The 17035-nt window shown below is 40.7% G+C and overlaps 1 protein-coding gene and 1 long non-coding RNA gene across 2 annotated transcripts; one reads left to right on the top strand and one right to left on the bottom strand.

The window, feature by feature from the left end:
* Nucleotides 1–2371: 2371 nt before the first annotated feature.
* On the bottom strand, nucleotides 2372–9751 carry NPY4R2 (neuropeptide Y receptor Y4-2). Its single transcript, XM_042863515.1, has 2 exons — nucleotides 9565–9751; nucleotides 2372–4944 (listed from the first exon to the last, which is right to left on the bottom strand). The coding sequence occupies exon 2, from the start codon at nucleotides 4830–4832 to the stop codon at nucleotides 3699–3701; it is 1134 nt and encodes a 377-aa protein (XP_042719449.1). The 5' UTR covers nucleotides 4833–4944; nucleotides 9565–9751; the 3' UTR covers nucleotides 2372–3698.
* Nucleotides 3691–9482, top strand: LOC122175660. The gene is made up of 3 exons (XR_006177464.1): nucleotides 3691–3769; nucleotides 5903–6087; nucleotides 7687–9482. It is a non-coding gene; the product is annotated as an uncharacterized LOC122175660 (long non-coding RNA).
* Nucleotides 9752–17035: the final 7284 nt, after the last annotated feature.

Raw genomic sequence — 17035 nt, 5'->3', positions numbered from 1 at the left:
ATCTCAGCTTTATCTCAGTATTCTCAGTATTCTGCTTATGACTTCCTGAGTTCAAAGAAACGGCTTTGTTAAGCAAACTGAGATAGCAAGGGAAAGTTATAAAAGCTATGCGGATAATAATAAGCAGTGGTAATAAGCAACAATGCTGATATTAATGTTCAGTATCGCCTGAAAATCCGGCCACTAGAAATTCTGAAGAGAACTGTCTTTCTGTGAAAGAAATGTCAGGTGGAAAATGCAAGGAGACTCACAGATCAATGTAAAAGAATCAAGAGCTTCTTCTTGGGTCCTCATGATGCGATGTCTTCACTTACTGTAGGCTCTTGGCAGTCTTGGTTCTTCTGGTTGTGTTTGTGACTTCAGTTTGGGACAGTATGTTGTTTAGAGCCCCGTCTCCGGCAATCTGCCAAGTCTGTAAAGGTGAGCTGCATCCTGGCATCAGAATATTCAGGTGTCCCATAGTGAATTTCTGATACCTGTCATCTCCTCCTTAATTGGCTGTGCTATACTACTGTATGTCCCTGGGAGTCCCTGCATCAAGGTTTTAATCCTTCACATATCAATGACACTTATCACGTGTTGCAACTTCTGTTTTCTCTTCATAAATGCTATTTGAGAACTAAATCTTTTGTATTTAATACTGTGATTAGTATAATGCCATTTTATAAAAGCAGAAACAAAGTAACACAGGCCATAGCATTTTATTTGTTATTACCAGGTTCCTAAAAACGTGCTTATATCACAGTAACAAGTTGTTTTTCTGCTCTGAAAATCTTACAATCTTTTTGAACTACATCATAGGTGCAGGATCATTAAAAGCCTTCTTATAAAAAATAAACATTATGATAAACTCTTAAAATTCCATGAAGTGATGGTTTGTTACTTAAGCATGTTTCTCCTGAATTACCTTTGTGATTCACTAGCAAGGCTTTTCAAAGAGCGTACTCAAAAGTATTGCTGTAGTACAATGAACACAAAATTGGTTGATCCTTCTTAAATAACTAATCAAGATCACATTTGCAGATGGGTAAAATATACGTAAGTTTTGGTGTTTTTGTGGTTTTTCCTGTTACCTTTTTCTGAGACTAAAGAGAGAGATTTTCCCCTTGGTTGCAAGAAAGCCTCAAAGCAACAAATGAAATGGCTTTCAACATCCATGCAGACAAAATTACATCCATCTCAGTGCTTTTGCCTTCAGTGGGAACAAGGAACAGTTGCTAGAGCTGTTCACAACAATGAATAGCATATTACTTTCTACTGCTTTTGTGCACAGCTACATTCTGTGCACCCTTATGTCCCTGCAAAATGAAGGAGCGATGATAAAAGTACTGCTTGTATCCTGACTACTTGTGAGAGCATGATGCCCAGTGTATAATCAAAGATGGAACTTACATATGACACAGATAGTCAGCCCTTTATAACCTAGATTCATTTTCTGGATTTGCTCTAAAGTTTTTGTTACCTGGGGTATCTTTAAGCAGAGTTTGGTGGGAGTTAGTGTCGACCCAGTACCAAGTCCATTAGTGATAAACAATACTCGATTCCAGACTTGACACTTCCTGTCTTCACTGGAGGGAGCCACATTCCTGCTCACGTAAGTGTGGGTTATTGTAAAATTGGGTTGGTTTGCTTTATGTGGGTACAAATGGCAGCATGAGTTGCAGTTCAAAGGAGAGTCAGACCCTGCTGATACTCCTCCACAAAAACATTCAGATTTAGATCTTACAGCAAAGATTCACACTTCTGAGAAGAAAAACTCTGAAGATAGCTGTTTCCATTTAAGAGAGTGATGCTTGAAAAACTCTATATGTAGGATTATAAATCATAGTCTTCTATGTTCATGTTGAGCAGGATATTCTTACTATAGCTTGACATACATTAGTTAGGTGCTGAAATTGTAACAAGCACACAGAACAGGCAGAATTACTCAACTGATCAGATAAATAACCCTGAATATAAAAACACTCCAAAATTTAATTGGTATTCATGCACTCAAACAATACAACGCAGTTCTGGGAAGAGTGAAGTTGTTTATGAGACGTTAATTTATTTTTACTACTCAGCATTGCAAAGTTGTATCAGCTCTGCTTTCAGCTACAACAGAAAACTAGAAAACTTCTAATTCAGGATAAGATAAAATGAGTCCCCTTGTTCTGCATTTCTTCTAATGGGCATAATATCCAGTCTAGAAGTGACGTTGCATACAAAGAACCAAGAAAAGCAAGAGGTAATTAAAAAAAAAAACAAAACAAAAAACAAACAAACAAAAAAACACAAAAACAGAAGATGCAGCAGAAGGCCACATGAAAGAAGCAAAAATGTCTTGCCAAGTAATTGAGGAAGATGCAAAAGCAAATCACAAGCAAGTCACTTAGCTACTGCTAAGGTTAGTTTAAAAACACAGGGCAGAATACAGTTCCATATTTCTTTATTATTATTTTTTTTTTTTTACAATGAACTTCTCACTTTTTTCTTTATCTTTTTTTCCTCAGTATGAACTTTCTTTATTTCCTCAGCAGTCACTGAGCAACATCTCCTTACTATACTACTTATTTACATGTAGCTTGGCCTTAAGGTTTGTGTTTCCACCTGACTTGGATTCCAGTTATGTACTCTTATTCAGCACTTTGTTGTTGCTGCCAGTGAGTGGAACTGATGTCTGATATCCACTTTTATGTTAATAGGAAATGGTCTGCATGTGTGTATTTACTTCTTTGGGACTATACACGCTCTGAAAATACAAGGCTTCTTTGAACAGCTTTTCATGCATGTTCAGACTTTCTGAATTAGATACAATTAGAGCACCAAGGAACTAATGAGTATTTTGCTGCTGAAGCAGAAGTGAAATCTTGCTACCGAGGCATGAAGCAGCTACAGTAATACAGTCACCTTTTCTCATCATGATGTACGCTTCCAACATTGCAGAGCTTTGTAACTGCCAGCAGCAGGAATTGCAAAACCAACCAGATTCATTTCCATGCAGATCTGCAACTGTTTTTCATTTGCTTGAAAACAGCGTTCTGCCATCACGTCAACGTGCTCCAAGAGCTTAACCTGCAAAGTAACATTTTCATTTCCCACTGCTCCTCTTTCAGTAACTTTCATCTTTCTTGTTCTTTGCCCCAAGTTCTGAGGGCAATGGCAATTTCCAAGCCCGTGTGACAAGAGGGAGAAGTTCCAGACTGACCTCCAGCCGTTTGATGCAAATTGGATCTGCTGAATGCTAATGGTTTGTCAGTTAGGAAAGCTCAAAAAAACATATATATTTACATGTCTCTGTTTCCCTGGTGTGTCATCAGTGCATAAAAAGTCTTAATACTGAAAAATGAAGCCTTTGTGAATGCAGCTTTGGCAGCCTGCAGTGGTAACATTGATTGTATGAGGTTCTACCTCAGCCATGCTGGAGATGTGAACGTAGACGATAGACCCGATGTCAGTCTATGTGCACCATGGCTTATCTATTGAGCTGGCAGAGCAGCTGTTTGTTCACCAGTCTGCACCTCCTCAAAGACACAAACACCTTGCACATCCCAGGAGCTACTGAATACATTTACTAACTTTCTTTGCTTGTTCTTACAAAAATCAGGCAGCAGTGGGCTCCTGTTTGCATTCCAGATTTGGCATCACCAGTTGCTTTTATACCTGCAGGTATGACTGCAGTGTGGTGTCAGTACAACCTCTGAAGTGCTTTCTGCTGGCTAGATAGAATTATGTCTGCAATTCAATGACAGTGAGCCCTTGGAGACTTCTGTCTGCATAGTGGATAAAGGTAAATGATCATATTCTTCCATTGATGCAGTTACCGAATTATGCTGACAGCTCAGAATCAATGACTTCACTTCTTTTTTGAAGTTGCTATTGAGGAAACCATAGATGACAGGGTTGACACAGGTAGAAGCCATGGCTACCAAATGGCACAAGGAGAAGATCAGATTGTGGTGGCAAGGTGAAATGATCTTGTAATTCCAGTCCACAATGGTGTTGAAAACATGCAGTGGTAACCAGCAAACAGCAAAAGCAGCAACCATGGATGCTAACAATATATTTATCCTTCTTAACTGAACTGCTCGGTTACTGTATTCATTCTTCTCAAACATGTCCTTTCTTTTCTGTAGGCGTAAGTAGATACGCAGATAGCAAAGTATAATGAAGAACAGTGGGATGCAGTACTGCAGAAGAAGTAGAGTTGTGGTGTAGATAAGCCTGTGTTGCTCAGAAGGCCATGAGTCAATGCATATGGCCTTGTCATAGGAAAAATTCATGATGTGTGAGAGCTGTTCATACAGATCATTAGACAAGATGGATGTGGTCAAAAAGGGAAGAGACATGAGACATGCTAAAGTCCAAATGACTCCAATTCCTAGATAGGCTTGGGAGATGCTTGGCCTCCAACCAGTTGGGTTTATGATCAGCTGGTGTCTTTCCAGAGCAATAAGGACAAGGGAAAGAATTGACACTGTCACAGATGTGCACTGTGTGAAAGAGGTCATTTTGCACATGACCTCCCCAAATATCCAATAGTCCATCATGGTGTAAACAACGGTGAAAGGCAGGCAGACAAGACACATAAACAAGTCTGAAATTATTAGGTTGGAAATGAGGATGTTGGTGACGTTGGTCTTTTCCTTCTGCCTGGCTATAACAGCAATCAGGCAGATGTTTCCCACAATGCCTAGAACAGTCTCCAGACTGTAAGAGGTGGCCAGAAAAACAGTAAGGTCAGTGACATTCCTGCACTGGTTAGAAAGGTGCGAGGGGAAGCTTCGATTTGAGCTCAAGTTCTTAGTATTCAGGAAAGGAAAAGCGTCATTAACTGCCCTTGTCTTATTCATCCTGGGCCCCAAATTTTTATCCAAAAAGGTGATAACCAAACATAGACAGAGTCCTCTGGAGCTGGCCTAAAAAGTTATCTGTTCTATTTCACTGCAGGAGGTCTGGGTAGGTCTGCAAAGGAAAGGAAAAAGATTGCTTAGTTATGTTACAAGAGATCAGTCAAAAGTGCAGTGGGGGAAAGTAAGAGAAGCAAGCAATAATTCTGTATTTCTTCAGCTCCTTTTTATATGGCTAATCAGATTGTGAAATGGAATGGTTTGCTAGACTGTAGTATGGAAATATGTGCAAATCTACTGAAATATGACTTTGCCATGCGTGAAGTTATCCCCAGGGTTTAATATCAACTTAGAGCAGTACCTTGAATGCTACTAATTCAGTAGAAAGTTGGATCAAAACACACCGAGGGGTAAAAAAAAATGTATGATCTTGTATTTCATAGAATCATAACAAGTCTTAGGATCAAGTTCCGAGTCCCTGCTGTGGACAGGGCATTTGCAAGACTCTGCTCCACAGCTGTGTGAAAGGCACTTTATTGGGGGCATGTTCCGTCACTCAAGTAAAACATCCGTGAAAACATTAAAATATATTAATACACGAAGCTAACACCGAAATATTTTAATACAAGTTACTCTGCAAACTGAAATTGTATTTGCAGCCAGAACACGAGTTTGCTTGAGACAGTATCACCATGCAAAAATTCAGGCTCGTATCCTCAGGAGGGATAACATGGGACAATTTTGAAAGCATCTGAAATAATTCAAAATCACTTCAACATTTTTCCATTTCTACACAGCTGTGATAGGTCATGGGAACTGCAGTCCAAGTTCCCTACTTCCCCTTTCTGGATGAACCCCATTGCCCATGAGGCACTGATGTCTCCCTCTGGGTGGCCAGTGTGGCCATCACAGGGCTTATCAGGAATATATTCCAGGCTTTCCATTTTGGCTTTCTGAATAGCTGTATTTGACAACCCTTCTTAATTCCACGTGACCAGATTCCTCTTTCAGCAGAATTTCTCTCTTAATAACTAAGAGTGTTCAAATGTTCTAACAGTATGTGCTGTCCACAGGGTGCTGTTTCTGCACAGGCATATGGATCTGCTGCTCAGCCATGGCTTCTGAGCTGTGACTTTCATTGAGATCTCAGGGAACCAAGACCTCAGAGTTAATTGAGGCTGCATGGTTTTGGAGATCTACACCACAGGAGTGCCTGGGCTCTACCAGAAGACACCTGGGAAGCTGCTATGATCACCTGGTACGTTCCTGGGTTCCTTTTCCACTCTGCATGGGGGGTGATATCTCCTTTCGTTGTTACCAGCGCCTTTCCTCCAGCTGGCCATCGGGGCCCACTGATGCAAGTGAATACCCCTTGCTATAGTAGAGCCTTCTCTATCATCCTTACTCTGGAACCCAAATCTACATCCAGAAATCAAAGAAAAAAATCTGACCCTGCTGGGTGCAATCATCCAATCAAAAGCAGTTACAGGCTGTATGAAGACTTCTGACTTGAGAAGTAAATAAATACACAGGGATTTATACCATTTACCCAATACACAAGCCCTTCCTCTGCAATCAGATGCTACTCAAGTCTGTGAGGATGTGATAAATTTCTCAGAGTTTCAGAAAAACAAATGGAAAAGATAATAATACATACATTAAATGGTATGATGCGACTCACTGTTGGAGTAGCAGTAACTGCTGAGCAAGTTCACTCGTCAAGGTAAAAGTTTAAACCAGATCCCACAGATTTAAGGGGCATGCTCCCAAGAGGAACACCAAAGAGAGAGTGTGACTGTGTATTTGTTGCAGATGGTATTGCTGTGCCTCTGAAGGCTCTGCATTTTGTTGGGTTAGGCATCTCTTTTAATGCACTGCATTCTGTAGTGTTTCTCACAAGATGACTGGCAACCGCTTCCCAGTCATGTGTTCTCATGGTGATGCCATAGCTTCATAATAAATTATCACACTCAGATCACAGGCTAGGGGATGAGGCAGGGAAATGAGATGTGAGTGTCTCAGGGAAAGCTTTGGTACATTAAGTAGATGTGAAACTGCTTGCTGGACCTGATTCCTTTGGAAAGTCAGAGGCTAGATCACCTGTGTGCAGCTCTCCGTATCTCTTATTCCAGTGTCTAGCATGTAAAAAACATTTCTAGGAAAATAGAACAGTGAGTATTTCAGTGACCTAATATCTATGTATCCTGTTACAGTACCCCTAGATGACAGATTCTTGGGGTCAGTCACTGCCAAGTCCTGTCATCTCAAGGTATTTAATGCTGTTCAGTTGATCTAAGTTGCAAACCAATAATAATCAATATGGACTCACTTTGTTTAGAGAGTTGAATTAAGTGCTGACTAACAAACTGAATCACCAGTGCAAGTGGAAAAGAATTCTGGCTCCCCTCACTGTATTAAAAGCACGTTGATTACTCAGTAAAATACAGAAAGAAAACAAAATAAGAAACAAACAGACAAACAGACAAAAACTGTGGTCAAATACAACAGCTTTTGTCTTCAGAAAGTGAAATAATACTTTCTTGGCTTGCAGGAGCAATGAGCTTCCTAAATCAGCAGCGGGGAAGTTGGGAGAAAGAGTTGAATTGCTGTTCCTTTGTTTTTAAAGAAAAAAAGGATATACCAGCTCAGAATCATCAATGAACTTCAGGAAAGAGGTCAGCTATGAAAATCAACATGCTCCAAAAACAAGGTCTTCTTTAGTTGATGCAATGTGAGATGGTATTTCTAAAAAGTGGGTGACACAAAAGTCTGCAGCAACTTTACTGGATACAGAAGAATACAATAGGGAACTTTCAGACTTAATCTTTGTTAAATTCTTCATTTGTTTCCTTCACAGACATTTGTCATTCTTTTGGAAGCAAGGAAATAGAGCAGCTGAGGTCTGAAGGATGTGCTTCACTGAACAACACAGTCTTCTAAACTAAGAAAAGTCACTCAGGATATCCCAAAGAAAAAATTGAAAACAAACTATGATCAGCTTGACTGCCATATCCTATATGTGCCAGAAAAATTCTTTGAGGGAAAGGGAATTCTGGTGACATTGTACTCTGTCAGCTACCCAGGAAAGGGCAGATTGTCCTTGCAAAGCTGACCAGCACCAGCTCTTCTCTGCATTTGAGTCAGTCTCTGTATAGCTATGATGGGCAGTGTGGGTTACTTCCTACATTAGACATAAGTAGAAGGGAAAAAACGTTTGCAGTTCTTGGCTTCATTATTTGGTACTCAGACACAATTACTTGTCTGGCTCAGAACTTAATTGGTAGCTCAAGCCCTGTTTGCTGCTTCCAGTCCATAAGTCTTCATGAGAGAAGCAACTCTTACAGCCAAATGGCTGTATTACTGATTTAGAGCTATGACAATTATCTGGAGTAAAGCAGCTATGGGCTGTCTCTTTTAAACTAGAAACAAGTAAGTATTTGGAAACATTTAACAGAACTCTGACACATATCACTGAGTGCGCACAGAAATCCCACAGCCATACAAAATCCATAAAGCATTTGATACAGTGAGATTTAATGGTGAGCGTTTTTTACACTCTTAGTTAAACTGCTATTCCAAAAGTATTGGGAGAGGCTACTGAAGGAGCTAATGTTAAGTTTTTCTAAGATCTGGGGTACAAGACATGTGAATTAATATGTTACAAGTCTATAACATTGAAAGATGGTTTAAATACCCACAGAAATGAGCAAGGCTGGGTGCATCTGTCAAAAACTGTCACTGCTTAGTGGAAAGCAATGGTTTGGTGCACCCATCCTCTGCAAGCTCAAATCCGTATCAGCCCGGCACTGACAAATCAATTGTTTGCACAGCCTTAATCTACGCTGAATGATAAAGTTAAGTATTTATTGTGGCTTCTCTTGCTTTTATAAACCTTCTTGCTAAATTATTACTATTAATAATTGTGTTAATGTTTATTGTGGCAGTATTAAAATCTAATTGAGAATAGTGCTTGGTGCTGTTCAGGTCTAGGGGAGGAGACAAAGCTCTCTCTGGCAACACAGTAAGGGAAAGAGCTTTAAAAGTATACAAACAGAGCAAAGTATTTATTACTGTTTTTCCTTGCCTTGTGACTGGATTCAGAGCTCATTGATCCTTGTGGACTTTGGATCAGGTTCACTTCACTTTCCGTCCTTGTTTCTGTATGGTTTTAAAACCACCAAGAAATCCACAACAGTTTTATGGAACTGAAGAACTGTGTAAGAATTCTTTGCTTTCAGGAATCCAACCTGGCATAGGCTTTCATTCCATGGCTTATCTTCAATTTAAACTACATCCCCATCAGCTCCAGTGACCTAATTTTAAAATGTAAATGCCAATTGAATGTGTTTCATTATTTCCTGTTACCATAATAGTTTACTGAATGAAAAGTCATGTCAGAACTGTTCTGAATCCGTATTTTCATGTTCTTCTAAAACTTGTTTTTTTGAATTGTATAAATGTAGTAACTACTCAGCAAACCTAAACATTTCAGATATACAGTTCTTGCCTCATGTCCTAGGTTAAAATTTCAGGTGAATTCTCACTGAGCTGACTGGTTTCTGACCAGGAAACATCATCCAAAACAGAGGGAGATCAGAACATAAAGGAATTAATAATGATATCATTATCTGTCAGCAAGTGAAGCTGAACAAATGTAGACAATCAAAAGTGATACCTTTATTAAAGAGATCTGAGATCTAATAAATCTGAAATAAACACTTCAAAGAATTCTTACCTCTCTCTGATGGAGGAAACAACCTCTGTTGCTGCACGTTTCTGTCTTGGAAGAAGGGAGAGCTGTTACAGCAGCAAAGTAAGACCATCTGTGTTTCAGCAATCTAGAAGAGATGTTCTGCTCGCTGCTTCAGTAGGTAATTTTGGGTGGCAATTCTCTTCCTTTTACCCCCTCCCTCCTTTCTCCTCTTCAGTTTAGCCAATGAATCCAGCTTCATCCCTGTGCTCTGACTTTGAACTTCTGGCTCCCTCTGCTGTTCCGTAAGTGCAGAAATTCTACAGATACATGAGATGGAGAGCAGCTTCAGGAAAGAGCTACAAAGTGATTGAAGCGCAACACCCATTCAAGCTACACTTTTAACACGTGTATGAGTGGAATTGCTAAAGCAGATAGTAGTAGAAAGTAGAGGAACCGAGCCCCACTCTCTTCTCCTTCCTGAGGAAAGATTTCTGCAGGCTCCGAAGAGGATTTTACTTCTTTTTTTTTTTTTTTTTTTTTTTTTTTGACATTGTCAGTATTGGTTTTCTCATTTTTATTTGCAGTTCACCATAGACCACAATTGGAATTTTAGTTTAGGAGGATGCAGGCTTCAAACTCTAAACACCCAGCTTGTGAAAGGGGAGAGGTGCACTGTAACTCAAGCAAACAACTCAGAAATGTAAGATTTGGAAATAGGATAGATTGCACCACTACCAGCTTTCCTCGGATTGTTTGTTTCTTAGCTTGCTTCTTTCTTGTGAAAACCCAAGGCAGAAATCAGAGCTGCAAATTTTTCTCTTGCATTGACAGAACATAGAGACAATATTTTATTTCCAAGAGCTATAGCAGGGTAATGTAATTTTCAACTTTACTTAAAATGTGCTTTAAGCTGAAGCCAGCCACTTACTTGGTCCTGTAGCTGCTGCTCTTCTGGTGTTTTTCTCAAGGTGTGATAAGTAGCTGTAGCAAATATGTAGTTACATTTGTATGCTGACAGAAATCAAACATTTCAATATCAAAAATAATGACAGGCTCTTATCAACTAAACTAATTGTGAAAATTGTCATTTATTTGTACTGTATTCTTTCTTTCTTTCTTTCTTTCTTTTTTTTTTTTTTTTTTTTTTTTTTCTGGTACCAGCTATTAGAGGAGATGTGTCAATCTACTTTAAGCACTTGCCTGACATTTTTCATCGCTAAAGGAATAAAGCAGAAGTAGAAATATGTAAGGTATTTCTAGCTTGTATTTCTTGTGCTTTGTGATGCTGAGAGCCTTCAAAATTGAAATATGCTGAATGCTTTAAGCTGGAGAACAGTCCTTATTTGCTGCTCCTTTCTTCAGTGCATGTCTGCTTTTTTTCTTATTAAATATTTTTCCCAGCCTTCTTTTCAGGAGCTTTATTTACCAGCTGGTTTGTAGCAGCATCTCCCTTCTTGCCACAAGCATCTCCCCATATGCGGGGAAGGCAGTGTGCAGCCAGCAGGGCAGGAAGCACTCAGTCAGACCCAGATCTTCTTTCCAGCTCCTTGGGAGTAGAGGCTTCACATCCTCCTGGAGCCAGAGAAGCTGGAATGATTTATCTGGCCTGCTCACTTCTGTTTCTTCCTTAATTTGTTTATCATGTTTATTAGTTCTGCTGTTCCAAGCATCAAAGAAGGGGAGAGAAGCTGCTAAGAAGCAGACAAAACTTTTTCTGGGGAATGTTTTGATTTATCGAGCTTTTCGTCCTGTCTCCTTCAGCTTGCAACAGTGCTCAGCCAGCTGTCTCTCCACTCCTCCCAAACAGTTAAAGTTACGCTGTGTCATGTATATTCTCTCAACCCATACCTTTGGGAATAGCCTGCAACCATCAAATTAGCATCTGCTTTCCTCTTATGGTCAATAGAGAAAAGCTGCAGCCCTGGTCCTGAAAGACTGCTTAGGATTCTGCAGAAATGACCTGACCACAACAACTGGGCTACAATATCGAGATCTGTCTTCTTGACAGATTTTCAGGATGAATTGCTGTATCAAGGTTCTGGCCATATTTGGTGAGGTGGATGGGATTATGTTAGAGTCCTGTTTCATGCAGTTTTTCCACACACAGCCCAGATGCTCACTGTTAACAAGTTGATATGGGAGCAGCACTTGTGTCTGAACCTGGAAACATGCAGCAGCTGCTGAAGCAGGATATGGTGATGCTGGGGCTGCCAAGCCCAGTTGTCCCAACTACAGCACTGCAGGAGAACGCTGGAGCAGCACGGGGTAAGAGAAACTGCAGGAAGACAAAGATGTAGATGCCTCTTTCCTCATCCAAGTGAGTCGTCTTGCTTGATTCAGTGCCTTGCTGAAAGGGATACTGGTAGCCGAGCTGGCTGGTTTGAATGTGGACATGTTTAATTGCACTGTTCAACAGGAACTACTGAATTGTTACTTGCAGAAAGTTGGTGGGGATCCTGATCTACTCAGACTTTTGGAAAATGCACAAGAAGAGTTTATATGAGGGTTCCAAGAGTGGAAATTCCTTCATATGCAAAATACTTGCTGCTGGAAAGCAGCCTGGAGTTCAGTATTCTCTGCTACTGTAAGTCCTCTGTTAGTCAGGCTGGCTGTTCCCGTTCATGTCAATAGGTTTACATAGTGTAGCAGTCAACGGACCAGCCCTTGTTTGCTGTTGATAGGGAAAGGAGTAAAACTGTGGCTGGCATGGTGTGAGCCTGCCCTCCCACCTCAGTGATAAGCACACATGCTCCCGTTGCCCACAGCATGTGCCCCTGATACAGGAAGACAATAGAGATCTGGCTTCTTTCCTCTGCTGTACTTTTATGTAACACTCAGACAATCTGAAAACAACATGTTTCTAGGGGGGATGCAAGGGAAACAGCACTCTTTGTGATGGTTAGACCTCCTTTCTGAAAGAGGTTATGGTAATAGCAAGGTCCCTGCCAAGAAATATTCACTGGTACAGTTAGCATCTTCCTGTGAGTGAGGGGGATGTCACAGCACTGGGATTATGACTGCATCTTGGATGCTCTAAGAGTCCCTTTCATCCATGTTGGCCCTCATTGATGGAGCCCTGGTGCTCTGTCTCTCTTTCTCTCCTCTGCGCTTGGTATTTGGGAGGCTAGTTCACCAACAACACATTCAGCAAATCAAACTGTGGTTCAGCATTTGGAGTCCTGATCTTTCTGGCACTCTTAAACAGTATAAGGTACTTAATAACAAATATACTGCGGAGAAAACGTAGCAAAAAGCAGCACATAGTCCATGCATATGCTAAGCCTTCCAAGAAGGGGCTGCGAGGTATTGTCTGAAGGAGTTACTACCAAGAAGGTCTAGCTAATCCTGAAGGACACAGATTTAAGGATCTAAGATTGCATTTCTCATTTTACTTAGATTCTCAGATCATCCTAATGACTTTCTGGAAGTACCTGGAACCATGAATGAGTTTTTTTTCTAAAATTTAGTAAGCAGTGTTCCTTAGTATGTACAGCTTTTCTATTTGCACTCTCTCAGCACTGCCTTTGAAAATAGGTTGTGTGACTGTGTTTTTCCTCAACAGATACGCAGAACATATTGGGTTTCCATCAGCTGAAATATGCCCTTGTAATATACTTCAGCAAGGTAGAAAAAAGAACATGAAGAAAACATCTACGTGTTACTCTTAAATAAACTGAACCCACTAAACAATTTATATGGGCTTTTCGTGCTGTACGGTGCTCTTATTGTAATTGCTATTCATATTGTCTAAACATGTTTTATAGGATATTTTTCATAAAAACCACTCTCATGGACTTTGTACCAGGCACAGAGTTGTGCCTGAAGCCTACTCTCTAAACATGCTTTATAGTCTAGGTTTTCCATACAAACAGCTTTCACAGGGTTCTTTGTCACTGGACTTTGATCCAAACAAGATTATTGCAGGAAATTCTACCCCAGAATGGAAAGCTACAGAGCTATTTATATGGCATTTCTTTGCAATAGGTTGGATTCTAAGGCATGAGCTGGCTGTTTTTGTAAGATACCATTTACCTCCTGAAAATATTTTTCCTTGTATATTTGCGCTAATGGATTGATCTACAGAAGACACTAAGGTGGAAGAGGCTTTCAAAGGTCTTTTTTCTGTTTTGTTCCATCCTGCTCTCCTAGTCCACGTGTCCTTGGGAGAAATGTCAATGAGTGTAACAGCATAATGAATCCGTTTGTCTGGCAGCTTTGTGTAATAACGATTACTCTAATTGCTAGATTATTTCAAAATCAATATTTAGCTTCACTGCCACGTTTTTACAGATACCATGAATTCTTCTGTTTTTAACAAGACTATTCAGTGAGTGCTTGGAAGAAAAATAAATCATTTGATATATGTGAAAATTTATTTAACTCTGCAGCCCAACAGAAAAAAAAGCCTTGTTACAAATATGTATATAATAAGACAACCATCTAGTGTCACAAATAAGACAGATGGCACAACTAGAGCTGTGAAAGACGTGAGGTGAACCCATTCCTCATGAAACCATGCTGCTTTGCTTATTTTCTCTAAGTAAGAGATGTAGAATATATCTAACTTCCAGGGGATGTGCAGAAGAAAGAGGACAAACACATCCAACAGCCTTAACCAACCCCATTGTAGACTTTGCAGCTTATGTCAGGATTAGTCTTCTTCACAACTCGAATGGAACAGCTTTTCTTGTGGAAGAGACCAACGCAGTTCACTCTGTCATAGTTCTTGGGGACTGAAACCCTGTCATTGAGAAAGGCAAGGAGACAAATCAGGAGCCAAGACCTGGACAGAGGTAAGGATGCTTAATGAGCTACAGCCATCCTGTAGCAAGCGACATTATGGATTGGTTTGGCTCACGGACTGCATTACTATCAACGCTGAGGGGCTGCCACCAGAAAGGGTTGAAGCTTGATGATTTTTAAGATCCCTTCCAACCCAAACCATTCTGTGATGAGGAAGAGCTGTGTCTTCCGTAAGAACTTTGCTGTCTTTCACTTTGTTTCTTCCCAAATAAGTTCTATGTGGTTATCAGATAATTCTACTTAGTTGTGATTAGAGCTAACTGAGATATAGGAAGAGGAATTTTGCTCAAGTGAATATGATATTCAAGCTCAGGCTTTCACCAAAGCTCTTTAAGTCTGAACATATCAATCAGTTCCTTAATAAGCAAGCAATAATTTGGGGGAACTTACAAGCTGCAGCAAACCATCGCATTCATCTTACACTTGCATTGGTAACAATCCTCAGTCTTCCACACTGCACCAAAAACGTAGAGGTTTCTGTTTGAAATGCACCCTACATGCACACAACAGAAAGCAATAGTCAGCAAATCAATACGGACATGTATTAATAGACATAAATCACAGTCTTCTGTTCATGGGCTGGCAATCAAAACTCTGATTTACACTGAATTACATCAGCAGAGAATCTGACCCGGTGCTTTGCAGTACAGATACCACATCTTTGCTCCTGAAGTGCACGGGAGAGTACAAAATATCATGATGAAGTGGTAGCAACCACATGCTAGAGAAATACTCCTCTGTTCTTGTGATAGATCTAAAGAAATTAGCTGATGGCTATGGTAGGATATTTATGCCTTTTCTTATACTCAGCATACAGATGTAGTCTGTAATTTCTCCCTCCCCTCTTCTCCCTCAACTTTTCTAAATTTTCAACACCACCAGTCTTGCAGCCTTTGCTTTGATTTTAGTGTTAGGTACCCTACTCAAGTTAGACAGTTCATGTGTTCTGCCATGTGGGAAATGGCTTCAGCTATACATTAACCCTGAGGGTGTGCCTATGTCATGGAATAGCATCTGTCTGTCTGCCTGGAGATGTCTTCAGGTGGGTTGATAACCCACCACCCTGCTGATTGAATCAATCTTCAACACAGAATGCATTATACTATTCCAGCATTTCTAACAAAATTAGACTTTGAATTTCTACTTCAGGGATGTCCAGTATTTGCCTTTCTTACCATACTTGCTGGATGTTCTAAAGTAGCAGCGGGAATCACACAGAGTCCTTGAGAAGAGGATCAAGCAGAAGACCAGCAAGAATTTCTAAAAAAGAAGCAGGAAGTTTTCTGTAAACCAAGTGTTTTTTCAATGGTCTAGTAAACTGACCCACTTGTGTAGAATTAAGGACAAGTTCTATTATTATAAACAAGCTCAGATTGAAAAATACTTTCCATGTATGTACACACACTATACACCTAGCATATAAACTGCTGACTTACCATACTTGCACGGGCTGCCCACATTTCATAGTGAGGGGCAGCTGTGTATTTATATACAGTGTGGAAACAATGGTCAAGGCAAAGGGAGGTGATGTCACCATGAGCACCCTGGAGCCAGTGGACACTCTAACCTGTTCCTACCATCGATCAGAAGGTGTCACCTCAAAAAGTCTTGCAGAAGCTTGTTTTGTGCACTGATGTACATCTTGACCTTCACTATGCCAGTGTAAATCTGAAGAAACTCCAGAGATACATTAGTTACTCTGCACCAGCACCAGTGTTGGAGAAAGCCTGTGACCCCCCAAAAGCTGCACCTCCAGCCCTGGCAGGCCATCAAGGAGCAGTGGGGAAAGGGCATGTGAGCAGCAAGGCAGTGGTGTGCTATTGTTCACCTGACCTGCTGCCGGGATACCACCTTGGGTCTGGAACAGGTCATTCCTACAGTGCAGCAGAGTGGAGACTCCAGTGTTCTCAAACTGATTTATTAGAATTTCAATGTATATGTGACATGTTATTTTGTCCAAATTTAATGACCTGTAAGGACTAGCCAAAGTTTTGTATCTCTAGGTTACTGATGCAAACCCTGGCCCACAAGACACGCACAGGTCACCATGAACAGACAGCACCTTTTTGTCAGCAAAAGTGAGATGATCTGCATGTGTATTGTCTCAGTTCAGAAGTGAAGCCAACAGTCAGGGTGCTTTTGTATCTCACTACAGCAACAGTAGTGACATTAGGGATTAGAAAAGGCAAAGAAAGCAAAATTCCAGCTTTCTTTCACCTCATACATACCCTGCCTCCAAGGCAGTTGGGATCTTGCAGTGTCAGTTTTGGAGTTCATCAGGATATCTCACTGCAGGTATTAGGGGTTTTTGCACTACTGCAGTACACACTATGTGAGGCTGCATCTCACAACCATTCAGGAAAACTCTCACAGACCCCAGACCATCTATGGCCATGCCAGAATCTGGAGAAATCCGCTGCTTTGCTGATCTGGGGCGCAGGCATGACAAGCTCTGAAAGTTGCCAGAGGATTCCCAGAATAATGAGTTGCATTAATTCTGCTGATGGGGCTCTTTCAGCAAGCCTGTGCTTGATTAAACACCTTGATTACTCATTAGCTTCTACTGATTGACAGATAGTTGGAGGAAGCCAAGCTGCCCTGGAGGGGGTTCTTGGATAAGAGGTGCAGTGGCAGAGCAAGTGCTGTCTCTGGAGGGGTCCAGAGCAAGGGAGGTGACTGTGGAGGAGCTGATCTGTGTGTCTTTAGTTTG

This window comes from Lagopus leucura, unplaced genomic scaffold (genome assembly GCF_019238085.1).
Source record: "Lagopus leucura isolate 7727_CA_CO unplaced genomic scaffold, USGS_WTPT01 Super-Scaffold_739, whole genome shotgun sequence".
NCBI lineage: Eukaryota > Metazoa > Chordata > Aves > Galliformes > Phasianidae > Lagopus > Lagopus leucura.
The sequence above is the reverse complement of the archived record's forward strand: the minus strand, read 5'-3'. Positions and strand labels throughout refer to the sequence as shown.

What these genes read in the sequence shown, in the direction of transcription:
- NPY4R2 (XM_042863515.1), bottom strand. Translation starts at nt 4,832, where the DNA reads ATGAATAAGACAAGGGCAGTTAATGACGCTTTTCCTTTCCTGAATACT.